At 39.3% G+C, this 26,818-nt stretch overlaps 1 protein-coding gene across 2 annotated transcripts in view; it reads left to right on the forward strand.

The window, feature by feature from the left end:
• Positions 1 to 26,818, forward strand: part of GRB2 (growth factor receptor bound protein 2) — a gene marked incomplete at its 5' end in the record, with an annotated part of 46,592 nt that overhangs the window by 13,834 nt on the left and 5,940 nt on the right. For both annotated transcript variants that reach the window (XM_082008234.1, XM_082008235.1), the window contains one exon: positions 21,244 to 21,341. In XM_082008234.1, coding sequence (XP_081864360.1) covers positions 21,244 to 21,341 — 98 coding nt within the window. The remainder of the gene's footprint in view (positions 1 to 21,243; positions 21,342 to 26,818) is intronic.

The raw sequence follows: 26,818 nt of genomic DNA on the forward strand, positions 1-26,818 counted from the left end.
CGTTACAGTGTAAAAAAAAAAAAAAAAAAAAGGAAAGAAAAAAAGCATGTATCAGTACTTATTTATCAGTTTTAGAATTCGCCATTTCTGAGAGACATTGTAGGCAGCGCATCCTTTTAAATTAAAAAAAAAAAATCCTCTATTAGTATACTGTTTTTCTTCCTAATCCTGAGTAACCTTGGATAAGTGTTTCTTTTCCCAATCCATGTGATAGTGAGCTACAGTGACTATGGTAGGCTCAGTCTCTTAAATATACAAAGTTCTACTCTTAACTTAGTGTGAGAAAATTCTATTTAAATGTTTTATTTTCCTTTTATGGAGAGAATTTGACATGACCTAATGCTATTTTATTAGCTCTGAAGTAAAAGAGGGACTTCATAATATAAAGGGAAGGTGTTGGTTTTTTTTTTTTTTTAAACATCACTTTGACATGCAGATGTTCCCTCCCCCCCCTTTTTTTTTAATGCTCCTCATTTTCCTCCCTCCCATACAGCATGTGATTCAGAAGTTTACTTTCAGTAAGCCCCCACAGCTGTGGTTTTGGACTTTTTCTATGATCAAATGTAAGTTAAACTTGCTTCGGAGTTCTTGGGCCTTGTACTTTCCCAGTTTAAGTCAAAGTAGGAGGACTGTTTTGACACTGAAATAAGTATATGTTACAGACCATCAGGCAGCTCTCTGGCATGTGTGTAGTCCTTACTGTATGATGGTCGTCTTTCCTCCTTTTCAAAAGAGGAGATTATTGGTATCTTTCCACTTTTTGTCATTTATAATGTCTTTTGGCATTCCATTTGGAGAAGAAGAAAAATGGTTTAGTGTTGGAGTGAATTAACACTTCTAACTCAGGCCTGTTGTCACCCAAAAATGGGCTAAACTTAAATGTCATTAAAAGATTTCTGTGATATAATAGTTCATTATTCCATAGCAGACTAAAAACAATCATACATTTCTTCTTAAAGTTATCATGAATTACAGAACAGCATGAGATGTTAGTACACCAACCTGTGGTTTGTATAGAATTCAGTGTGTTTGCCCTATGTAGGTTTACATATGCTAAAGGCATAAGTTGCTATGAAAGCACTGAAGAAGCTCTGTACAGAAAAGACTAGCGGTTTTGACGGTCGTGTAAAAGCTGAGGTTGATTGTGGGTAAGTGTATTGCCCAAATCTTCCTAATAAAATGACTGAGGATACAATGTTAAGAATATTGACATACAGGGTGTATCCCTCATGATTGAAGAGCTAAGGAAACCTGGAAAAGAAATGAAAGGTTTGTGACTGAGACAAGTTGTTTTGGGCACTTTGTAGATTTAGAAAGATAACTGAGCATAACCAGTTGGTGCAGTTTGTTTTTACCGTCTCTTAAAATTGTTAGAAACATTTCTCAAAACAACCTGTGAAGCAGAGTTGTGATTAAGTACATTTTCACAAAGGTTATTTACCTGCAAAATCCACTGAAATAAATTTTTTTCCTGGGTATTTTTTTTTATTTTAGTGTCTTTGCATTGTTGACTGGTTTTTTTGAACCTTGTTTGCTTCCTGCATGCCTGGAAGTTTGAATTTGGAGTGTACCTGATGTCTTTGGCTAACAAGGGTCTTTCAGTACATCTGTTATTTGAAATCTTTTTCTCTTAGCAGAACCTGACTATGGTCAGGTTTTCATTGGTGGAAATGACCAAAGTTGCTTTGTGAGAGCTCTGTTGTATCTCATAACAACCGGCAGTGGTGGCTTGAGCAGTCTGTGAGAATGGACTGTTTGAACTGTCTTTGAACTTCAGGTTATTAGTGCAAGACCAGCATCATCCTGGTTGTTTTTTGTTTGGTGTTTTTTTGTTTTGTTTTAAAGTGTGGCTGATGATCTGCTGGGAGCTGTGTCTGTCCATTGAAACATGGGCACAAGAAAATGGCGATGTGCCATCTCAGGCCTTTAAAAGCAAGTCTCCTAAAAATCTTTTTCCATTAAAGGACCTCTTTATTATCCTCTCCTCCTCCCTCATTCAGTGTTATGTGGGCAGGAAAATCACTGGTGCCAATGTAATGTTGTACAGTAAAACTGCATCTCATTTCTTGTTGTTTGGTTCTGTTTTATGAGATTGGAGACATTCTGTGAAACATTTTTAAGTGGTTATAATGTTCTAGAGCCAGTTGTGCAAACTGCCTTCAGTTTGCTTAGTTTGATACGTACACTTATGCTCTCATAAAGGTTTGCAAGATCTCTATGTGCTTTGCATTATGCAAATGTGACAGGAATGAGTCAGACGATATTCAGTGTTCTGATCAGAAACCATCTGCAAGTGTCTTCCTCTTGTGTGTGCGTGTCCCACTAGAAAGGAAGTCTGAGCAGCTTTGCAGTTACTGGAAAACAAGAGGAGTTCCCGACTCTCTTAAATGTTCTCACTCTCTGAAGATCAGCCAGACCAAGTACCTGTACATTTCTGCTCCAATTTGAGATATTGCTAGACATAAATCAGTAAAAACAGGTTAAATAAACTCTTTCAATCAAAAAATATGCTGTCATATAAACTCTGCAGCTGAAAAATCTCTTCTCTCATGAATATAATTGCAGTTCCTTAGTGGTAAATTAGTATTTTAGGTGCCTTAAATGGTGTTTTTTATACTGTGAAAGACTGAGCTCTTACGTCCTGCTAAGCCAAAATGTAGTTAGTTTTATGCAGTGAATTTGCCTTGATTTGTACAGGGAAAGATTAGATTCATTAATTTCTTTTTATTTTAGTCAACACTTAGTTATAACTGACTTCATAATCTAGTTATGAAGGTGTCTTGTTTTAAGCCTGGATTTGTTTACGTGCGGTTGGATTAAGATTCTGATAGGGAGCAAAAAATCATGCCTGCCAGGAGGCTAAAGTTAACACTATTGTTGGTTTTGCTGTTGTTTTTGTGTGGATGGGATTGTCTGACCAGCTCTGCAGAACTGATGTGGTTGGGTCTCCTCTTCTAGCTTTCATCAGTGAACCATCACAAATGAACCCATGAAATGGGTTGTAAGTACTTTTTGCAGATCTGCATGTCTTCCCCACAAAGGAGAGTTAAATTTAATACTTTAAATGCACAGATAAGAGGTGAGACAGCAAGTTATGCATATGTACAAACAGGGTTGAGGCAATAGAGCTTTTTGTGGATACCAACCAAATTATTAATTGTGGCTATGTCTATATAATATGTTACAAAATCATGAGGGCTGCAAGAGTGTGAACAGGCTTTTTGTGGGCTGACTTAAGACATGATGTAAAATTACTGGCTAAGAGCAGATGCATGCAAACTATGCGAACTGCTAATGTGCTTTAAGAGTATGAGAGTAATTAGTCTGAACTGACAGGTGAACCTGCTTGGTAAGAGATTGGGTCTTGTGGTGCTTCCCCTGCCCCCCCGCCCTTTCTCAGGTCTTCGCATAACTAGCTTACAATACTGCTAAACTTCACATCAAACCTCAAAGGTCTCATGTTTCAGGCTTTGATTTAGAGAGCCTGAGGCTTTTGCTGACCTACAGGGTAGGGGTTTTTTTCTGGAAGAAGTTAGCTGTTAGCTGCTTGAAAAATAATTTTCCATTTATCTTATAGCCACTGGTCTGGTTTTAATTCCTTGGATATTTCTTGCTTACCTCTGTTCCCCTTAACACTGTTGTTTAATCTCAAGGCATCTTCCTGATCCTATTTAGCTAAAATATAGCATGCTGCTTTGCTTTTCTCTAAGTTTCCCTGTTGTGAATTCTTGGCCAGGTTCCACTGAGGTAGCTGGATAGTGGCCACCATAATCACTCTCAGCTATCTTGTATATCTGAGGCTATTTCATGCTTCCCCTCTTCCCCCTGCCAATATTCATATCCTGCAGAACGGAAGAGTTAAGGAGTCACTCCATGCTGCATCTTTTTAATATGCTGTCTTAAAGCAAGGTTAAAACTGTCCCATCCCGGGACTGCTTTGTGGCAAACTGGGCGCAGATGCAAATTGCTATCTTAACTTTGCTTATCCACCTTACAGTAAAAATCAATAAGCAATCTCTCCTCGTGCAGTTTTGAGATCTTTGTTTTTCAAATCATTGGCTCTTTACTCACTGTGTTTCCAATTAAAGATCTGGGAAGGGTATTGTCTAGAGTCTCAGTAAATTAGTCTCTTAGTCTTCAATATTTTGCAGCATACTAAAATTACATTGTTGTATTACTTTTTCTTACTGTTTATATAGTATGGATTTGGAGATGGCTGATTCTCCCTTCCAATACGTTATATTAGAATTGGTTAAATAGGTACAAATCTAGCAAAATATTGACTTAGAGCTATGGTGAACCTTGAAAAGCTGCCTATTCTAGGAAATTGGCCTTCTGTTATCTCTGATTTCATGCTTTTTCCATCTGTCTGAAAATGAAGAGATTAGGGCTGATCCTAGCTATGTGCATGAGGCAGATTATGGTAATCTTATTATTCTGATCTCATTACACTTAGTCTCTAGATTTTAAAATGTCCTGGTTTTAACCCTTTCTTCAACAGCTACAAAAAATTTAGTGGAAAGGTAGCTGAGGCATGTTCTGCAAACTTTGGATTAAAATGTTTGTATCATCCTGAAATAATCAAGCTCTCAAAGACTTTCCTAGTTAGAGTAATACACTTAGATTATTATTATAGACTACCTAAAATTATGAGTAAATCAACTCATTTGAGTTATAAAGGATGAAATTCCCCCATATATGACAACAGATAAGTAATGGTTATTAAGAATTCAGTTTTCAGTTTAATACTTTTTACTCTGGGGGATCTAAAATAAGAGGACCTTCTGGAGCTCCTTGGTTCATGATAGGTCAGATATTTTTTTCCTAGCTTTTCTGAAAAGAAATGAGATTTTCCAGAGATTTGTCCCAATGTCTGACACACAAAAATATAAAACTTAATGGATTGTCTCTCGATCTCATTACAGTTACAGAGAAGTTAGTGCAAATGCCGTATATTTTAAAAGAAGGGACAACTGAATTGGAGCACGGAGTTCCCTAGTTTTTCAGTATGTACAGCACAACTTTGCTTGCTGTTACTGGGAGGTCAACTTTGATTGCAAAGGGTTAACTTTCTAGTCTGTGATGGCAAGAAGGAATCTTCTGCATTGGGCTCATACATTTTACTGAGAACACTAGTACAAACATTGTCAGGTAGACTTTGAGGATTACAAGAGGTCTTTGTTTTAAACTTGTGGAGGAAGCTATGTCCTTTCTGCGTGGTTTCAGGCACCAATTATGAACTAAGCATTACTGCTTCTTTAGGCCTGTGAATTAAAAGAGAGCAAAATGACAGCTGCTGATTGTGGGAGTTAAAAAGCAAATATGATTCTCTGTCTTAAAAGGTTTGTGTTTTATCATAAATCCTGTTCAATCCAGATTCATAGGATATTTGAGATTTTATTGTACTACACTGATGGACTTCTAGATTACATACTGCAGGAAACTTTTTAAAGAAGCATTGCATTGCTCTGACTGTTCTACTGGTCATCTTTGAACATCAAGCATATTTGCCAGTTGCCATCCTGAAGTTGCATTTGGAGGGCAGGGAAGAAGATTGGAAAGGGAGGGTACAAGATGTGTTATTACATCAAACAAAGCTGGGATAGGCAGAAGCAAGTTCCTTCTCCTTCTGTGTTTGCTCAGTCATTTTTTATAGGTCATCTAAATTAGACTTTTTTGTAGAATGGTATATATTGTTATGCCTGATTTTGCTTAGAAAGAAGCATGCAGTGCAGGAACATCACTTAAGTTGCTGCCCCAACGGCCTAGAGTACATTGAGTGTATTTAATTAGGCTTCATTGCTTTGTAGTACAGGGACCACTTGAGCTTTTCCTCTAGTTGCTAATTCCTGTGCTCTGTTAATATAAAAGTCACATAAGTGACCAAGCTCCATTGGGACTGAGCAAGTTGGGAAAAAATGGAGCCCTTGCACATTATGTTGGTGGGTTTTTTTTTTTTTCTTCACCCTGTTCAGTCTTGACTAAGTTCTCAAACACTTGGGCCAGCACTGGGTGGGGATGGAGAGTGCGGAGGTGAGAATGAATGGCTGGAGGGAATAAGGTACTGGGAGAAGCTTACTTTAGTTCTGTCACAAACTTCACTTGTGGAATCACTGCCTTGGGGACATGTCTTTACTTCACAAACAGGATATTCTGTTTTGTGTGTCACTCTTACTTCGGCTAGTGCAGACATTTGTAGAGTTGCACTGTGAACTGGTCAGGGAAGAGAGCCAGCAGTAGACACGGCTTTGTTGGGTTTTTTTGGTGTGGTGGGGTTGTTTTGTTTTTATTTTAGTTAAAGTGGTCTTTGATTTGGTTTGAAGTAGTTGTGCTGGCTGCACTGGGGAAACACCAGCTTTGGCATGGGAGTTGGATCAGCATACTCTAAGCTGACATTGCTGCTGAACTCATTTGCTGCTGTCAAGCTGCAGTCTTCATTCCTGCCCTCAGGCTATACATTTGGCCGTCTCATGATGGCAGAGCAGCATTCTCTTCAGGATTATAGAGCAGCCCTTTCTTTTTGCAACTTGAATTATTTGTCTTGCTGTTCTCAAGAACTGCTTAAAAATTGGCCTTACCAAAAATGCTGCTTCTATTGTGCATTCACACTGGGTGGTGATGGTTGTTTTGCTTTGAGTGCTGAGTTGCTGGCAATGTTTTAATATATTTTTAGATAACAGTGAAGTATTTGTTTTTCAAATGAGAGGTAGGAAATTGCAAAGAATAAAGAATTGCATGAGCTGGCTTAGTGATAGCATGCCTGTTCCATTTGGGTTAGTGGAGGAGGAAGGGGGAATAAATGGTGATGTAAGGGCTGTTGCTGTGACACTCCCCCGGTAATAACTTCTGTGAGGAGCTGTAAAGGATTTAAGGAAAAATAAAGATGTTGAGGATTCATTGACTTTGATGTTTGGTATGAGTCATATCTTCTCTGTTGTAAGAGGATGATAATTCAAATGAGCTCAGTGAACCCTTACTGTAGCAAATTCAGAGCTCCCCCCCCTTCGTTCTTGGCAAAGCAGGTGTTAATTGCAGTCAGTCTGAGTAAAGGGTTGTCTCTAAACAAGAACCATAAGACTCTTACGTAACATTATAGAAAACAGAGTTGTGGAAGCTCTGCATTGATGAGGCAAGCTTTTAATTTGTGGTATCTGTTGTTTTAAGGCAATTGCAGTAAGCCTTCCATCTGAAAGATTCACATAGCCTTGAGAGTGGAGACTGATTTTTTCATAACATAGTAGAAAAGTGGAGGGGCTTTCTGCAGTATTTTAAGTTGTATTTTCTGGTCTAATTATCACTAGTCTTTTCCATTCTTCTGGTGTGTGAAGTCTGCTTAATAAAGATTTGTACATTCTGTCGAACAAGCATTTACATAATGTTGTTCCCCATCAGTATGCGTGGTAAATTTTATGTGCAAAGCCAAACTATGCTCTCCCAAAGGTACAGATGCAACTGCTGTGGCCCATCCTAACAACAGTAGGAAGTATGGCTTCTTTGCATGGACAGGCAGTTGTTTGTGGAGGGATTCTCAGATCTCTCTGGAATACTGATGTTGCTTTGCAGCGATTGCTTATAAAATCCTGTGCTGACTTTTTAAAAGTAGTTTTCATTTTTCGTCTCAATGAGATTTCAACACCATTTACTTCACTTTTTTAGTAGGGTAGGGACTGAAATGCATGGGTGGCGAGTTACAGATGTATTTTGAGGTTGGGGAAAACGTGGTTCAAGTAGATGGTGATAATACTATTAGATCACTAAGGCTATAAAACCTTTTTGGTGATAACAGGAAATGGCTGACTTCAGCTTCATTGGCCACAGTGATCAGCCTTTGCAGCTGGGGTCTGAATGGAATGTGACATTTGGGGCAGCTGTCTCAAGGTAGTAGAATGTGGGTTTTTCCTTCTTCTGTACTTTCAAATGCAAATTTCAGAGCATGCTCTAGGGACTGGCAGAAGAGCACAGGTGTGTGTTAGATGTGTAAGAAATTAGTAAATATGGGTTGTTGAGTTGCTGAAGAAAGGATATTGCAGTTAACAGTCGCTTGACATCCTATGTCTAAAAGGTTTGAATTTTGCAAACTGGTATGAACGCATAATTTTTAAACACCTAATTATAAAGCCCTGTTCTTTCCCATGTGTGCAGTTTCGCAATGTGTAGTTGGAAGGGATGACTTTTGCCATGCATGTCAGTGATGTAACCTGTAAAGAATTAAACTTGTCAGAAGGATCAGAAACTGTCATTGTTGAAAGTACAGAGCAGGAAAAAGGCTTGATCAGCCCACCAGTATTTCTTGTAAGTGTCCCTGAACTTGATAGCTGTTTCATGCATGAAGTCTCTGTTTTTTCTATCTACGCTGCAATAATCTTCAGATGTCTCTTGCCGGGATCAGTATGAGGCTTAGCTTAACCTGACTAGCTGACCTGAAGGTAACTTTTCTTTCCATCTTATCCATTAAAGGTCCAAGCTTCAATTAGTATACAGCTTGAAAAAAATCTATCTTAACACTTGCCCAAATAAGCCTGTCATCAAAAGCCACAAATACCTCTGTACGCCTCAGCTGAGTCCCTCACTCCTGCTTCCCCGTTTCCCCTCCTCCCACTCACAATCAGTCAAGTCTGGGGTTTTGCTGCCACTTTGCAGGACTACCCACGTGCTCCTTCTTGAACTCTTGTCCACCTCTTGCCATAGTCTGCTATGTTTAACTCTGCCTAGATAAAACTTTAAGCAAGTGGAATTACTAATTGTTGCATATGTAGGTCTTGGGGTTGTTTGTTGCAAGAATTGTAGAGCAGGTCTCTCTTGTGTCTTTTGAAACTGGAACGAAGGGTGTTTCCTTCATGGCAGTGCCTGCTCAAGCAGTCCTGCCCTATTCCTTTCCTTCCCGTCTTCTCAGTCACTTGCTTCAGTTCCAGAGTTGTACCCAGTGCTTGCTGGTATAAGGATCTGTGTAGCCAGCCAGTCAACTGAGGTGAAAAATATATCACCTCCCTAAACTGTTTTGCAGTCAGATCAGTTCTCCAATCTGTTGAATTACACAGGTGCCTGTTAGCCCTGCACAGAGTGCATGTGGGAGGGTGCAGCCACAGGGCAGTGACTGCATAAACCAACTCAGACAATACTGCTGCCAAACATCTAGCCACTGCAAACTGATAGCATAGTCTCTGAGTTTGTAGCTGGGTGGGAATTTATGCTCAGAAGTATGAATTAACTAATAAGATTGTTAATTCTGAGGTCAAGATGTGTGCAGTATCAGTATTAACAATTTCATTGCTGACTGTTTTGAGAGATGCCTGCAAACATCCTCGTTCCTAGATGCAGGCTTAAGTCATTTAGACTTTGGCTTATAGTTCTGTATTCAGTTGCCTAAGTGTTCCACTTTTCAAGGCGTAACTTAACAGCTGGGTTTTTTTGAGGACCAACGGTGAGAGACTTGAAATGTACAAAAGTTTAGTAGTATCAGAATAACTATTAAAGTGTTGCATAGCTTTTCAAGTATGTATATATTTTTAATATGGCATATCAGGTGTAATTGACCTAGGGAACTTTGTTCTGTAGGTAATTAGTTGTCAAATATTCCTTTTTCCTGATATATTTCTTTCAAAGAGCTGAGTAAGACTGTTTTACATTCCGTAAAATTTACAATGCTTAATATTTTATAGCAATGTATAGAAAATGCCAGAATCTGTGCTAGTAGAATCCTAAAACCTCTAAATTTTAAAACCAGATGAAGCAAAGTTCAGGTTTTCATTGCTCTGTTGACTTGTCCACACTGTAAAATGAATATGTACAATGTAATAAAACAGTTTAAATGAAACGATAATATTAAGGAAAAAAAATTTAGTATTATCTATCTTCTAAGTATATGCCATATTAAAATGGCACTGAACGCCTTTTTTCGCCCCATAATATTACTAATAGTCATCAAGAATTTGCCTCTTGTCTTGATCTTTGGAAGCATGTTGGACCTTTTGTTCATGTGGTTGCTTTTTCACTGGAAAAACCAGCTAGAGCAGCTGGAGATCAAGTTAGTTTACTTCCTTTAAAAGCAAAAAGTGAAAGTCTGTTCTGATCACTTTTGAAATTTTTCTTTAAGGCCTTTATAGGTTGTATCTTTTCTTAGTGTACTTTAAAAATGTAGCAGATAGTGTTTCTAATAATTTCCCACTGAAATGTAGTTGACCTTTGATAGCGATTTCAGGCAACCTTTACATTTTTTTCCTTCTGGCTTGCTTTGTAGCAGGCATTTAACACTGGTATCTGTCTTGCTTCTCACCAAATAGTCTGCTTGTCAGTGCAAGGCATGTGCATTTTTTCTTTAATTTTTTCCAGGTTTTCAAAGTACATCAAGACTGCAGTTTTCACAATGTCTTTAGACATGTTGTTAGTCACTTAAACTTGCCAGTGCATCCTGGGGTAACAAGCCTAGTAGTCCAGTGGCACTGTCAGCCTGTTTTATAAGCAGTCAGGGAGACCTCATTTAGCTGAAACCTACTGTAGGAGGGATTGTAAAAATAATTAGAAAACTACAGGTAACCATGGTTCACTGTTGCACTTGAAGGCTCTGAGCGTCTTTCCACAATACTATTTTGGGTATGATAATATTGCATTAATGAACTGGGTGATGAAGGAGAGCATGCTTATAGTATTTGTGGTGGTGATTAATTCAGTTGGGCTTATGCATGCTGAAGATAAAATTTAAAACTATCTCGATGGTCTGAAGACATACCTTATAAAAACAGGAAGATGTTCAACAAGGATTAATGTACTGTCATAGACGTAGGCAGCAACTGCATCAATACAGGATGGGGAGTAACTAGCTAGGTATCAGTTCCTCTGAAAATACCCCAAACATTACAGTGGAAAACAGGTTGAAATCGGGGTGCTGTCATGCTGCTAAGACAAGCAAAACTCATAATGAGATGTATAGACAGGACTGTAATACCTATACAACCTACAAAGAAATTCTTCCACTCAGTGCACGTAAGGCCTTGGCTGTGGAGCACTGTAGTTTGAAGTCCACAAGACTACTATAAAACTGCCCTCTAGTCACATACCCTAAATTTCTGATCAAAGATTAAGTCCAGGTTCTTCCACTGGTAATCATCTTTCCTCCTGTGCAGCTTTTCCAGCACTGGGGTAGAGTTGCCTTATGCGGTGTGGTATTTTTGCAGGATGCCAAGTGATGCAATATGCAGGTTCAGTGGCTGCAGTCACCTTCTTTGAAGGTTTGTATCACACAGCTGTTTATTAGGAGTTTGTCTTCCTTAATACATCTTTTTAGACTTTAACCTGCTATTAGTTACGTGCATCATAGCAGCTCTGTGTACAAGCATTAGAATGGTTGTAATGGAGAACCTCTTACATGGAGCAGTTGCTCAATGTCACTCCACAAGTAACTGTTCTTGTGTGGTTAAAAGTGATGGCAAATTGCTTGAGTTTGTGTGCTAGGAAAAGCGGTAATTAAGAACAGAAGTACAGGAGTGGAGTGTTGGACTCTGGTTTCTTGGGCAATGAGGTATAACAGAGATAATGGTAGACATCCTCTGTTTGGAATAGAAAGCATGACTGTCTTAATTTTGGCATTCCTTAACTTTCATTCTTGGTAGAGGAGTTTTGAGGATTTTATATCTGTAGAGGTTTGGGGTACCAAGCATGAGAGGATTCAGGGTTGGTTATTACTGTTGCAATATCCTGTCCTCAATGAAATGCAAGCCTTTCATTGTCCTCTGCTTGAATATTTTAGTTGTGCGAGTGCTTTAAAGGCAACGTGTGGAACGACTAGCAAGGAATTCTGCCTTCTGGTCCTAAAGAATTGCAGAGGAATTGTTGTGTCTCTGAAAAACAGGTGCATCTCCTTCCTCAGAGATGGTGAGAAATACATTCTCTGGCAGTGCATTTTAGTAAGAGAGGTTAGGACAAAATAGGACACATGCAAATAGAAATAGGAACTATATGGTATTCAGGTAAAATTGTTATGCAAAGGAGATTAAGAATGGATTTCACAAGCTATTAATCTAGTCTGATTTGTGGACTGCCATGCATGTGTATTTCCCCAGGGTATTTTTCAGTTTTACTGTATGTGACCAGCTTCATTTGTATTGTAAAGCTCTAAAAGGGCAATCACAGCTGGAACAAGCAGCACATGTTATGATTGCTTGTTCTTCATTACCTTTTTCAGTTTTTCTTTTTGATACACACCATCAAGTAATGGTTTATAACAGAGCCGTCATGATGAGAGAACTTGCGTGTGAAATCTATGATTTTGATATGCTTGCAAACTGCCACAAGATCACTGCTGATATTTCTGCAGTGTTTCTCTGTTAAGCTTGAAAGCAACTCTGAAACACTCTCACTGGAATGCTCGGTAGCTTTTTTTATTATTATCTTCTGGTAGAGTGGCTTTCAACCTTCATCCCTCAGAGCTTGTGCCAAGAGCTCTTACAAAAGCCTTAGAATTTCATTAAAGGCCTGCAAATTTGCAGTTGGTTGTACTTGGGTAAACAGTCTAGAGCATATGATAACAGATGTATTTTATACTTGGTGTCCATGCTGCTAAACTTGAAGGGATAGCTAGAAACAGCCCTCCTTTTAAGAGGGACTGGAATTTATAGCATTTGTGTTAGCAGCAGATACAGGAATAGAAACCAGGAGACCTTACTGTGACCACTAGCTAAAAGTAGTTCTTTCAAAATTTTTCTTCTCAAACTTGAGGATTTATTTAGATGTGTAAGGCAATGTATACCCTGTTCTGTATGTACAGATGTACATATACACATTTGGATTATTTTGGGGTGTGGTTTTGGATTTTGAACCTTTCCCAAGTAGAGCAGGTTTTTACTTGGAATTCAAGGCTGTTGATGGCATAAAGCTCTAGGCTTCAGAGCCTCACCTGTTCTTCGGTTTGTGTGCTTCACTGATGGTTTTTCTTTTGGGACCCTCCTTAAATCTAAATTAAACAGTGCTAATCTGTTTACTTTTTAAATGAAACCTCAATGAGGAAAGACAGTCATTTGAAAGCAAATGACCATCCCCACTGGTACCTGAGTAAACTAATCCACACTGCGCAACAGAAAACTGAGAAGAAGCTGTGCTCTTCAATGCTTCCAGATTTGATGTGGATTGGGTTTGAGATTAAGGAAGGATGTTTTGTCTTCTGTTTCCGTGATAACATCCTGAGCACTCCAGCTAGTTATGAAAGGTGGCTGGTCCTGGTCTTTAGTCACTGTAAACTAACCCTTGGTCAGTTAGGGAAAAACAACACTCCCCTTCCTCTTTTTAAGAAACTGTTCTTGTGAATCCCATAGCATTCTGCTCTCTACATGTGCAAGCCAAGCTGTGGAGCTTAGGCTGTGATAACAATCTTTTTCCTTTTTTGCACTCCATTTTGATTAAGCACTGAAATGAGATAGTGCATTCACTGCAACATCCAAGTGTTGAACAGTCATCCTTACGTTGTGAAGTTCGTCAGAATTAGTGTTCACTAAAGCTCCATAAAAGTTGCTGAACAGAAAATGAATCTCACTTCTGAGAGTCCCTGCTGTGACTGAAACACTTGCAGGCCTTTTAGATGAGGGAAGCCTAATTAGAACACTAGCTGTTGCTACTTCTAGCTCTGTAAAGCTATTTTTGTTTGGGTTATAAAATCACCAATGCTGATTTTCTGCAGGGTACCATTCTTTCTATAATGGAGATTTTGCATCAACCTTCTTGAACATACACCATTTGTTGTTTCTGTAGCGTAACCTTTATACAAGTGGTAATAGTGGGAGGACTAATTTGAATTTAATTCTGTAATTGCTGACGCTGACATCTTGCTATCCTTCACAAGCAATGTAGGCAGAACTGGTGAATTTATCATTTTACCTCTCTGCATTTGTGACAGCAGAAACTTCCAACACAGAAGGAAACTTCATTGAAGATGAGACCTGTGGCAAAGTTCCCTGAGCTTTATCGACTCTTTCCACGATCTCCATAGGACATTTTGGAGATCACTACAATCTACTTTAAAATACAGGGTTTTTTCCTTCCATCTCTCTGTGCCATGTAAACCTGAAAAGGTGAACCATAGAGAAATAGAGTTGCTGTCTAGATTGTTCTTTTTTCACTTCTCTCTCTCTTTCTCCTATTAAATGAAGAAATAAGTCTTCATAATTGAAGGCTTTTGCCGGGGGGAAGAAGTAGTACAAGACTTGCAAGGCCTGAGAGGCAGGGTAAGTTAGTCTGTGCTGAGTTCTGTCCTTGTGGGTAGACTTGATTGTACCTCACTTAACTTAAAGTTGCCTCACGTATTCTTGTGTTACATACAAAAAAAATAAAGGTGGTTTTGAAGTGAAAGCTTGAATGCTAACTCGTAGCTACATTCCTCTCTTTGGACTTTGCTTTGTTACAACATACTTTACTGTACTTGCCAGCCAGTGCTACTGTGAATTTCTTGACTATGTATCTGGAGCTTTGCATGGTGAAATGTTGCATGGAATTGTAGTTGCAACTTGCCTTTATCTCATGTAGTTAGATAAAGTAATATCCTTTCCTGTAATCTTACCCAGCTACTTCTCCTCATCAACCCTTTCTGAAGGTTAGGGGAATACTGGATTTTCCTCTAAACGTTTGTACAAAACGAACCTCCAGTGATGAGTAGATTTGTGCAATAGACTTGGAGGACAATATTACTTACAGTTTGGGTAAGAGAAGCTTAGATCCTAGAGTGGCTGTCCTGTGACTTTCATTGTCATTTTTCGTTTGTTGTCTCTCAACTTTGTGTTGTATTTTACTTTGGACTAGTTGCCAAGTTCCTTCAAGATGAATGGCAATAACTTAGACATATTTTCTTCTTAAAGAAGCTAAAGACGGCACTGTGTAACCCAGGCACTAGCTGTTTGATTTGAACAGCTTCTACATTTGCTCTCCTTGATTCCTTCTTTCAGCTGCTTGCCCTGCTGTGGTAAATGCTGTCAGTGTGAAAAGTCAGTGTGAGTGCTGTGTTGAAGTAGCAGTGATCACTTCAGATAAGGCTTCTGGCAGAAGCACTGCTTGAGCAGCAGGGAAGAAGGGCCCTTGTACTTCACATTTGTTGGGGTGGGAAGACTTTCTGAAACAATTTTTTTTTTTTTTTGATCTGTATTTTGTGCTCTTTTTGTGCCTTTAAAAAGATAAGGGTGAAAGAAGTGTTTCTATAGTGATGATGAGAATTGTGGTGAGGGTGAGAGTGAAAACCTGTATCCATAACAAATTATTGCATTACATTACAATCTACATGCATTATTTAGGTATTGTATTATAATACTTGGTAGCTGAGCACAGTTTAAAAAACAATCTTTCTCTGGATGTTTCCAGTAACACTTTCTCAGTGGTTGTTAAGTGTTTTCATAGCTTTTTATATCTGCCTAGAGAGCAGGTATTCACAGTCTTAAAGTACGTCTAAACGTCATGCTTTAGGTTTGATCTGAAAAATGTGGATGTTTTGCATTTCCTATGTGTGTTTATGGTAAATTGAATCTAAGGAAAAGCCTAAAATATTTTAGCAGTTGTGTGTTCTTGAGCTAGTCACCTTAATTGTCTAATGTATCTTTTTGCATTGAATGTTTGAAGTTAAAATTAACTGTACTTTGTGTCATGATGGGTAAACCAAGAAAAGAAAAATTCTGATTCGGCTTGACCTGCATTACAATGCCACTTTGATGTGCAGATTACCCTAGGTTTTCTTAGGATGCTGTTTCTTCCATATGGCTGCCTTGTTGGTGGCTCAGGCAGCCAGAGTGTGGAGGATTCATTTGTTCAGGGGATTTTGTGCAACATGAATGTGGCAGGGAGCTGCAGGTTACCAGGCCGTGTCTTGGGTTGTCTTCCACAAAACCCTGAAGAGATGAATTTGAGTATCCTGTGGTGCCATTTGCAGCGAGTTTGAGGGAAAGAAAATGCTATATAATGGAATATATGAATCTACTTCCATTGAAGCAGTGGGTGCTTACTGGTTTTGTAGCTAGTTCATACCTCTCTTCTTAGAGCAGAAAAGCAGCTGTTTTTCTCTGAAATGAAAAACTGTGTTAAAGCACCTCTGAGGAGTGTGAGAATTGTCCACCTGACCACCATTCTACCCTGGGACAAGTGATTTCCAGGCTTAAAAACTCAGCTGCAACACTGCTGCCTTTGAATCATTTGTTCACCTTTTCAAATTTTAATTCCTGCCCTAGTTTGAGTGTCATGAGTGCTTTCCTTGGATTCCTGACACTTTGTGAGTGTTTTTAATAAATTGCATTGTTTTCTTTGTGGCAATGTCAGCGCAACTTTGTTGAAGAGGAAAACCACATTGTCAGTTAACAGGTTGTACTTGAGCATTTGTTACCTTCTGTTTCAGTTAGCACAGCAAGAATCCCAAAATGTTACAGTTAGGGAAAAGAGGAGGTTCAGCCAAAACTTGGAGACCTCTCTGAACAAGTTTCTTGGATTTTGTGTCTCCAAAATCCAAGCATTCTGATTAATTTGTTTAAATTTGCAAGCACATAAGTACGTTTGAGGCCTTATATTTAGTTTCATGTTTGCATATGAGAGTCAGTTTGAGAGTTGAGCTGCCAGATCTGCGTGTTATGCTGCAGTTTAGTGCCTGTGTGTTCCTGAATGTTGTTTGGTTTTGAGAAGATGAAGACTGGTGTGCAAGAATTCACAAGGATGGAAAAGCTGTGCTTAGAAATATTCACTAGGTACGGGATTGAAAATGGCTGGGGATCCTTGCTGTGCGTGAGCTGTTCTAGCTAAAACTTGGGTCCTGCCTTGTTGCGTGGCTCTTCAGCAGTGGCTCTTCTCTACTTCCATGGGAACAAATGGGCTTTTGTTGATAAGAGATCTGTTATCAAACTAGGAAACTGATGGGCAGCGGTTGAGCCACTATTGCTGTAAAACAGGGCTGACTACAGGCTGAGGACATCACATGGCAGTATGTGTTCAAATGTAGTGGCTAAAAATATCCTTCCTTCTTCCTCCTCTCAGGCACAGATGCCCCAGTGTGAGAGGAAGAGTCACACTGACGTAGACTTGATTAGATCTATAGCAGACATGGGGATTGGCTGCAAAAGAGTGCTTTATGTTTTGACCTATACAAAGAGCAGCAGTTTTTAACAGTTTTTGAGATAAATAAGTGTTTGTGCCTTTTAGAGATTTTTTTTTTTTTCAGAAAGTCTCAGAATGGTATCTCAGTTTAGAGCAGTGTATCTTTAAGTTTCATTTTGTTGCTCAATTTAGCTGTATTTATTGGTAGTTGGAGAAATTTTCAAATCAAAATCTAGTGATATATGCAGTTAAACTAAATTTTACAGCTTTGGTAAGTTTGGGGAAATTTTATGCTGGTTCAGTTCCGAATCTTTATTTTTCTTAGAGGTGTAGGACTGGTTTTTAAGTATCCACATGATGTATTTTAATCTGAATTATTATCTGGAAAATCTCTTGGAGGCCAGTTAGAGGTATGGGATAGATGGATTTACTGGATAATTTTCTTAAAATGTTTTGCAGCAAAATGGTTTAACTACATGAAGTCAGTTCTTTAATTTCAGTGGGTTTACAATTTAAAAGGAAAGAGGGCCACCTTAGGTGTAAACATCTGAGCCAGATACCCCAGTGCAGAGATTTCTTATGTGGCTTCCCAACTTTTTAGTTGTATGTCAATAATGGGTGTCAGTGGCCTAAGCTTTTCGAAAGCTGAAATTTTACATGACTATTCTGCAGTTGTTGTCATAATAGCTACATAATTTCATAACAGCCACCAGAATTCCAGCCTTTTGCATGTGACTGCAAAGCTGTCCTGAATTTAAGGTACTTCAGTACAAGTCATTTTTGTTTGACTAAGTGTTGGGAGCAGCTCCAGCTGTGTCTATTTGAGACAGTCAGAAAAAAAAAAAATTTGTAAATATCTGTGTCGTAGAGGTGAATCCTTTTGAAGAGACATGTGAACATGGAGCTTTGTAAAGAAAACAGTAAGTTCTATTGCCTCTGGAAGAGTGCACACTGAAAGACCTGGAAAGGGGAAAACGGGGGTGCTCTCAAGGTGTGTGTATATGAGCTGCTCAGGTGTATAATGTAGGGCATGGATAGCTTGGCTGTCTGCCAGGGTGTGAGTGGAGCTGTGACAGCTAGTTTAAATGATCCTAGAAAGGGCAGCCAGCTATGAAGATACGTCATTCTGGGTGTGAAGCAGGAAAAAGTCCTTGGAGCAAACAAAGCCACTGAAGGGGGGAGCTGCGGTCAATTTGTTATTACAGCAGAAGTCCCCTGAACAGGTTGTACATGCATGTGTGTAGGCAGTTCACCTTACTATGCCTTGTATCCAGGTTTGTTTTTTTCAGTCACAAAGCTTAATGTGTGCCTCAACAATGCTCCCTTGCTAGCATTTGGCTTCAGGCCAAGCATTAATGAGTACTCCAAGCCCTATGTGATTTGGCTTCTCCAAATCTATTAGCATATCTTCAGAGCAAGATAAAACTCATTAAAACAATTTACATTTTGGCATTAGAATTTCTGATAATTTTAAATACCTACTGCAAAAGCACAAATATGTGGTAATGTTCTTCAGCTGAAGCTACAATTTACTTATGTTTTTTATTCTTGGAAAAAGAACAGACTGCTGTATCCCTTAACTGCGCTCTGATGGTAATGAAATGGGTTTGTAGTACACAATCCTATCAAAGGTTTGATCTGTGCCACCTTTGATAAAGGAATGCATACTATTGCATAAGATTTGGCTTATTAGAAATCACATCAAAATGTAGCATGTTTGTGTTCTATTGTATTGTATGATAACTCTAATGATGGCAGCTGAGGTATATAACAACCAAACTTCCTGGTCACTCAAGCTATGTGCCAAAATCTTTGCATGACTCTTAGATCTGGACTTCAGCCTGTGGCCTCTGTCTCCCTAGTCTCTATGCAGTTCACTTTTTTACATACCTGGTTTTAATCTCCATCCTCCCTGCTCAGTATCCCAGAGCTGCCTGCTGATGTCATCTACCTGTATTTCATGTTCTGGAGTTGAATCCGTTTCTGCACAGAACGCTGCCTTGCGGTCAGTACGGTGATTGTGAGAGATGTGCACCATTTTCTTGCTTAAAGGCAATTCAGCAGGCATCAGCTGATCTGCGTCAACTCTCCATGTGCAAGCTTTCACCTCAGAGCCTGTAACAGAGCCACACTTGAACTGCTCATGACCTATGGTCAGGTTATCCTTGCTAAAAGACTGAACTGTAATGCGTGCTAAAACAGTGTTGTAAATAAATAAATGGAATCTCAAAGCAGTAACTGCACAAAAGATAGCTTGAATATTTTTATCCATATAAAAGTACTTAGGATCTTCTAAGTGTTAAAGTCTCTTCAAGTGAAAATGTCCTGAACTGGGCCTAAGGTAATGGTGCATATTTTTGCTCACCTCAAGTTCTGTAGATGTGGCCCTGCTACTGAGCTAGTTCCCCGATGGAAGTGCTGGCACCTGGGGGATGTACATCCCACCATCAGCCTCTTGAGTTGGGAGTGAAGGAACAGCCAGGTAACTATTACACGCTGTAATTCACTGAGGAGATTCAGATTCTGTTGTCTCTTTGCTTTACCAGATTGCATTGAGGTTTTTCTTCTACATGTAGAAGTCAGCAACAGGGCAGATTAGGGTGTTGACATGTCACGTGTTTTTGAAAGGCAGCAAAAATTGATCTTGAGAGTTTTATTTTCTGGAACTCCCATCAGCTGTAAGAATTTTGAGGCCTGCACTTGCAAATTCTGTTTTTTCAAATTCTGCTTTTCCTTTTTTATTTCCTCTTATCACCCTTCCAAATAAGAAACATAGTGAGAGAACAAAAACCAAGGTTGGATATGGCAATAATTGCTTATGAAGAATTTTTTTTTGTTAATATCTTCACTGTAATTATGTGTATGTAGTATGTGATCTCTGGATCTGCATTCATGTTATCTTTCTCTTTGTGTTTCCTCATCTTCCCGCATTCAGGCAGGCAATCATGTGACACGTGTGACATGAGGCTTTAAGTGTATCTATCTTTCTTTTTTAAAAAAACTCAGATCCAGCCATTGTCGCAAAGTAAAAGAAGAACCTCAGAAAGCTGAGAAGGGATGAAAGTGCTGGGGAAAAAGTGTTGTTGTGGTGCTTAATTTGGGGGGGGCAGGTTCTGCGTGACGTTTACTTCCAAAACCAAATAAAATCTTTTTGAGGAAAGGTAGTTTCAGACTATAGTATGTCTTTATTTACAGAACATAATACTACTTTATTCAAGGTACTACTTTCAGTTAGAGTACCAGGCTTGCCTATTGCACTGTACCAGTTGACAGAAATTTGGTGAAGAATAAAGCAGCAAAGTTTTTAGAGCAACTATGCTTGGAAGTATCAATTTGTGCTTTTTAAAGCTACCTGTTCACATGGCTCCTCCCTTGTGACTCCTGATCTTTCTTTCATTTTGGAATGAAGTTATAGTAAGAAAAGTAATCCTAATTTAAAAAAAAAAATATTAAAAAAAGGAATAGGTTTTGTTCATCTGCATTTGCTGTTTGTCTGTGTTTAACTTGCTTTATTAACATAAAAAATGCTCAACAGGCAAGTCACTCTTTCTGCTGTCCAATTTAACCTGGTTTCAACTTGTATCAGCAAAACCAGCTGAAGCTGCCAGTTGTATCTGCAGCTGGGCCTGTGCTAATGTTGTCATGAGGGAGAGGTGGGGTTTTTTGGGTAGAATTCTCTATAATATAGATGTTGTCTAGAATTTTTAACATATCCAATGTGCAACCAGTGCAAATGCAGAAAAACTGGATGACATCATGATTATGCTGAAAGCATCAGGTATGTCAGCTGAACTCAGGAAAAAGTGATCATTACAAGTGATAAAGAATCAGAATTTCTTGGCTTGCAGATTTTGGACAGAATTTTTTGGCAATGACAGCCAACTTAATCTCTGGCACAGATCTCAGGCTAGTTATGTTGTTAAAAGTACCTGTGGACTTTAACAGTGACTTTCTTACTAAAGCACGGGGTTTTGGCGCTAAGATCCTTTGGCTCTTTTGAATTACTCATCCAGCTTTTTGTGCACCACAGTTCTGAACGCTCATGAGATGCAGTGGAGCAGGATGACTAGCACCATTTTTTATAGGTTCATCTTACAAGAACAGTCTTTGGAACAAGAATGGGAAGAATAAGCTAGTACCTTCATCAGTTTTGCTGTATCTTGAAATGTGTTAAGCTTATTTTTTGTTTGCTTCCTTCAGGTTTTGAATGAAGAATGCGATCAGAATTGGTACAAGGCAGAACTCAATGGAAAAGATGGCTTCATTCCCAAGAACTACATAGAAATGAAACCACATCCGTAAGTAGAGCTTCAGTGATGGGGTCCCTTGATCTTACTTCTGTGCATCCTGTCAAACAGAAGGAAGGTTTTCTGCTGAATACTTTGCAAAGTGTACCTTACTGGATATACCAAAACATATGGATAGATAAAGGATGGCTATTGAGTTGTACCTCTGGCTGTAGTGTTTACTGTAACTGATGTCACATGTAGCTATATAGCAGGGTATTTTTGGAAGCTTTTCTAGTGGTTGCTCTGGTGTTTTGCTGTAGGGTGAAGCAGACAGGCCTTGGGGGTAGCAGCCATAAACCATCAGAATACTCTTTAGTAGAGAGTTGTCAGCACCGCTGCCCCAGGAAGAAGCGTGACTATGTTCTTGTGATGATTTCTACTTTACTTAGCATAGCAGATCAAGAGTAAAACTTGTGGCATTCAGATCTCACCAGAAAAATGTTTAAGGATATTTGGAGCTGAACTCTTAGTATGTCTATGTCACATCCTGAGTCTAGAATCATGGAATTGTTTAGGTTGGACAGAAGCTCGTAACAGTCATCTGCTCAACACCTTTCTCACAAAACAGGCCAACCTCAAAATGTATTTGACTAACTACCTTGAAGATTTCCTCTTAGATATAAAGAATCTGGCATATGAAAATAGTATAATTTCATGACTGGGTATTTTCTTTGTGTCAGTTCATGTATTTCTGCTGTCTTCTACGAAACTCTGGTTCTGACAACCTTTGAGATCCTTCCACATTGGAACAAGAAAACTGCAAGCTCTGGATAACAGATTCAAAGGGGAGAAAAGGTTTAGGAAGGAGTAGCAAAACCTGTAATGAGGGTTTTTACAAGGAGCTGTAGTGTTTCAGTTGCCCACAAAAATTGATGATTGATTTGTTAATTTTTGGCTGTAATTATACCATGAAGATAATGCAGCTAAATCCAGTCAAGAATTATTCTTCTGAGGGCTCTTTTGAAATAGCAGAAGGAAGCTTCTGAGGGACTGTGTCCCAAGAAGGAGAGGAGGTACGCTGCTTTAGTGCAGCCAAGTGGGAAGTGAAGCAAGGATGCACAAGAAAATTCTGAAATTGTTTAAAGCCTTGTCATCTGCAGTAACATGTCTAGTTTACCCTGATCATGCTAGTCCACTGGGGATCACAAATGTACATTGCAATTTCTCTCTCTCGTTGATTTGAATCATCATATGTCTTTTTGTAACAGTTCTGCAGGCATTTGAGTTATACTGCAGCGATGTCTCCTGTGATGATGATGATCAGTTTGTTCTGTAATAAGCTATGGTATTTTGTTTTAGAGGGGTAGAGCTGTCAGGTTTTTGCTTTTTGAGATCAAAAGGGAATGAACAATATCTGAGCCTGCAAGTGAATTTGGTAGTGGTTTTTAAGCATAGTTAATTTGACCTTTTCTGAAGATGTTTAAACTGCTGATGGCAGCTGGATGGAGTTGGCTCCATGTGCCAGCAATGCTGGGAGTCTTAAGTAGTGCATTAACAACCCTGGGAAATTATGCAAAAGTTTTTATAGCATAATGTTAGCTTAGCTGTAATGCAGAGTTCTCTAAGCAGTCATACAGGTCATACAAAAAACAAATTGCAGGCAGCTGACAAGGTGTGAGAAAGAGACTGTTCCTTTTCTCAGACTAGTATCAAATTGTGTTTTGGGAAGGTGGCACAAGAGCTTTTCAAGATGATTTGGAAAGAAAGCAACTGAAAATGGTTTTAGATCCTCTCCTGGGATCTGAGACTTAAATCCTCCAGCCCCATAGCAAGTCTTAAATGCAGTGTTTTTTCTTGCTTGTATTTTGCAAATCTTCCAGTTTGCTTTGTAACTACTAGCAAGCAAAGCTGACAGGAAAATGTGGTGCCTCTCGGTCACCAGCTGAGTCACGTGGGTTCTGAAGGGTTAATCTGAATTGCCACATCAATTAACAAAGCAAAGATGTAAGTAGACATAGGCATGATACTCAGAGAAGAGCTGCAGGAAACCCTGGGCAGGGAGACTTCCTGTGAAGGCACAACAGTGCAGTTCAGTGGCAGGACTACCTTTCTTTAAGAGAGCAGGGGGAGAATTTGCTCTTTATGAAACAGCCTGAATCAGACTCGTGATATGTGTATCTCAAGTGCTTGTGTTCATAATCTCCTTTTCTTGAAGATGCTGCTGAAGTATCACTTAGCAGCATTGTAACTTATGTGGGGGAAATCAGCCAAGCTAAATGGTTGTGCGAAGTAAAGCCAAAAGAATTGCCAAACTGCCGATTGAAATGAGTCTGAACGTGATGTGAACTTTGTGTTGTACCAATCGGTGCATCTCCCTCTAGCAGTGCCGCATCAGCAGTAATGCCTGGATTTGGGTTTGCAGTGCTGACTGGATGAGTTTCGCCTACATTACAAAGTTAGCTGGAGACAAGTGTTATCAAGCCTAGCCCTTCAGCAGGGAAGATGTGAGAATGTTGTGGTCAGTTTCTTTGGCCTAATTGTCTTAGACATGCTGTGATTTTTGTTAATTTTTTCAACCACTCTGTAGCAAAGATTCATATGTGCACGACACTTCTGATGCTTTACAAGTGTCTCCTTAAGTAGACACTAGTCCTTGAAAATAACTTTCTTTGTTTCTTGCATCTGTGGGGTTTTCTTTTCATCTTCTTTATATTTAGAATTCAAGCTCCTTTTACTCTGAATGGCTAAAATGATAGTGAAGCCATAAAACTGCAAGGGAATTGTGAAAGATTTTTAGTCTTTCTATTTAAAGTGCCTTAGAAACAGCTGGCAGAAAACTTTTAGGAACTTGATATTTTTACTTTGGAAGTGTTACTTCTTTAATCCAATTGTACACTTCTACTTGTAGTGATTCAGAAAAATTTAGGGGAAGATACTTCTGAGGCTTCAGGAAGGAGCTGTTGAGCTCTTTCAGGCTTTCCTTCTATTTTACAGAGATGAGTGAGGTGTTTTGGTTTTTTTAAGATGAGGCTTTCATTTCCAAGTCACATGTGAGTAATTGAGAATTATTTGACAACTAAACAGGATTAAAACACTTTGTAAACAAGAACTATGGCAAGATATCTAAAATCATAATATAAAGCTTGCTTTATGTAATGTTTGGCAGAGGCAAAATTCAGGATTTCCTTATCTTTCTGACAATTGTGCCAAAAGCCCAAGAAACAAAATACTACCTTTGCATTCTGAAGGAGTTTCACAGAATGGTTTCTCTTGGTTGTTGTTTTTTTAAGGCAACAGAGCGCAGTGAAAGACAGGTGGATGCGCCCTCCGCTGTCTCTCCCACCACCTCGAGTACCGAGAAGCAGTGCAGTTGCTAAGCCACCAGAAAAATATTAAATGCCATGAAGTTCTTTATCACTGGAAATAGGATGGTTGTGGGAGAAGGCTTTTCTTTTCCATCCCAGGGGATAAAAAGTACACAACAAGGCTTGCAAGCAAGTAAAACATGTCTAGGTGATCATGGAGACAGAGTTTGTAAACAAGATGTATCATTTTCGTGCCAAAATGCTTTTCATAATGAACCTGCATAGCTAAATGGAGTGAATACTCCTTTTACAAGGGGGATGTCCTAGAGTTGTTTCATTGAGTATGTTGCATATAGTAGAAATACATTTGTGGACTCATCTTCCTTGATATAATATAGGGATGTGTTTTTGTGTAGCCTCATGTGGTGAGCAGACACTGAAGACAGACAGTGAGAGGAGTGAGGGCTGCCACAAGCTGGAAGGTCTGGTAATCAAGTAATCAGGTCCTCCTTTGCCTCTAGAGGTAGCTGCTTCTTAGAGAGGGAGATACGGTGACTTCGTGATTTCATGAAAGCTTCAACGTCTCTTAACAACAACTCTGTTTCGGAGCGGGTTCTGCAACTTCTATCTTTCTGCTTCACCAAAACCTTCACTGTAGGAAGTAAACTTTGAGTGGAGGTCTTGTTATTAAATGCTCTCCTTTAAGGTCAATCATCTGCATGGTTCTAGGCCGTGCTAAGTGCTTCCATCCTGTGTGATCTGTTAGTCAGAACTGAAAGCTGTACTTTCTGATTGTAAAGATGGTTCTGCTTTTCCCATGCCATGTGACCTACCACTCAGCCCTTGTTTGCCTTCAATCTTGGATTAGTCTGGAAATGCAAATATAAATGTGGGTGAGAATCTGGTGACCAGGGGCTGTTGGTCAGTGCTGACGATTTCGTTGCCTGAGGTAGGTTCACCCATGGTGTCATGGAGGTGGTCAGCCTGTGGCTTTGACTTCTGTGCAGCTAAGAATTTCAGATGTGGCTTGATGGTGCAGCTATTTCATGTGACTGCTTACGTGAAAGCTGCTAGATTGTCCTGACTGTAGGAGAAAGCAAGAAAATAGGCTACTGAAACAAGTTTTATCAGCATCTTTCCTAGCACCCAATTGCATGCCCAGCTCAGCACTCATCTGCAATGAAGCATAGAGACCTTGAGGGAACTTTCCTCACTTGGTCTGCATATAATGCTACTCTTGGCACCTGCCTTACCTTTCTGACACATGATACCTGTCTTTGACCACAGTGCTCGGGTAGGGATCAGAAGGGTTGGGCTCTGGGCTGCAAGAACAACCAGCTGCTGAATGAAACTACTCATTCTCTCTGCTGAAGTAGTCTTGTCCTACCACCTGATCTAAAAGACTCGAAACTGGTTTTGATACAAAACGCGCTTTCCATTTGTGCAGGATGGGTCGATCTGTAGATGGGATCTTGTTTCTAGAGCTGCTTGTTTCTGAAGAGAAACCTGTGAGTGAACTCCCAGTGTTTCCCTTGCGTTTTGTAACTACTACGTTTTTTTTAAAGATTCCAACCCACTTAAAATAGTGATGTTTCTGTGCTTAATCCTTAATAACTTAGATTTTCTATATTGTCTGCTCTGCAAATCATGACTAAGGCACGGGTGGCTGCTTCTTAGGAGGCATAAGTAATAAAGAAGACTATGTAATTACTCCCTGTTGATTATCTTTGGGTACTAATAGTGAAATAAATGTTGCTATATAGGGAAGCTCAATAGTGACCAGCCACCTGTGCAGGACTTTTGTTGTCTCTATATTGATGTCATCGTACAGTTTGGACATTAAAACTTTGCATGTAGAGACATGAGACTATTCCTTAGTGATAGAGGAAGGGACTTGAGTTTCTTGCTTGAGCTGGGCACTTAATCTATTTGACTTCAGGGTATGAGGCCTCATTACTAAGATGTCACTGCAGACCTCAGTAGACATTTTAACTTTGTCCAAGGTTGTGGCCAGTTCCCAGGGTAGTCATCTTAGTCTCACAAAGCTGGACTTTGCTGTGAAGCAATTGTGTACATTAGGTTCTTGTGATGTTTTATATGCTAAACTGCAGATAAAATAGGATGCAAAACAGTGTGGATAATGCATTAAATTTTGAGCAGGTTTTTTTCCACCTCTGAAAATAAATGCAGTAATTTGAGGATTTCGGTCTTACCACATCTCTGCTTTGCTAAGTTGGGTGA

The sequence above is a fragment of the Phaethon aethereus genome, assembly GCF_964289735.1.
Source record: "Phaethon aethereus genome assembly, chromosome: 18".
Classification (NCBI taxonomy): Eukaryota; Metazoa; Chordata; class Aves; order Phaethontiformes; family Phaethontidae; genus Phaethon; species Phaethon aethereus.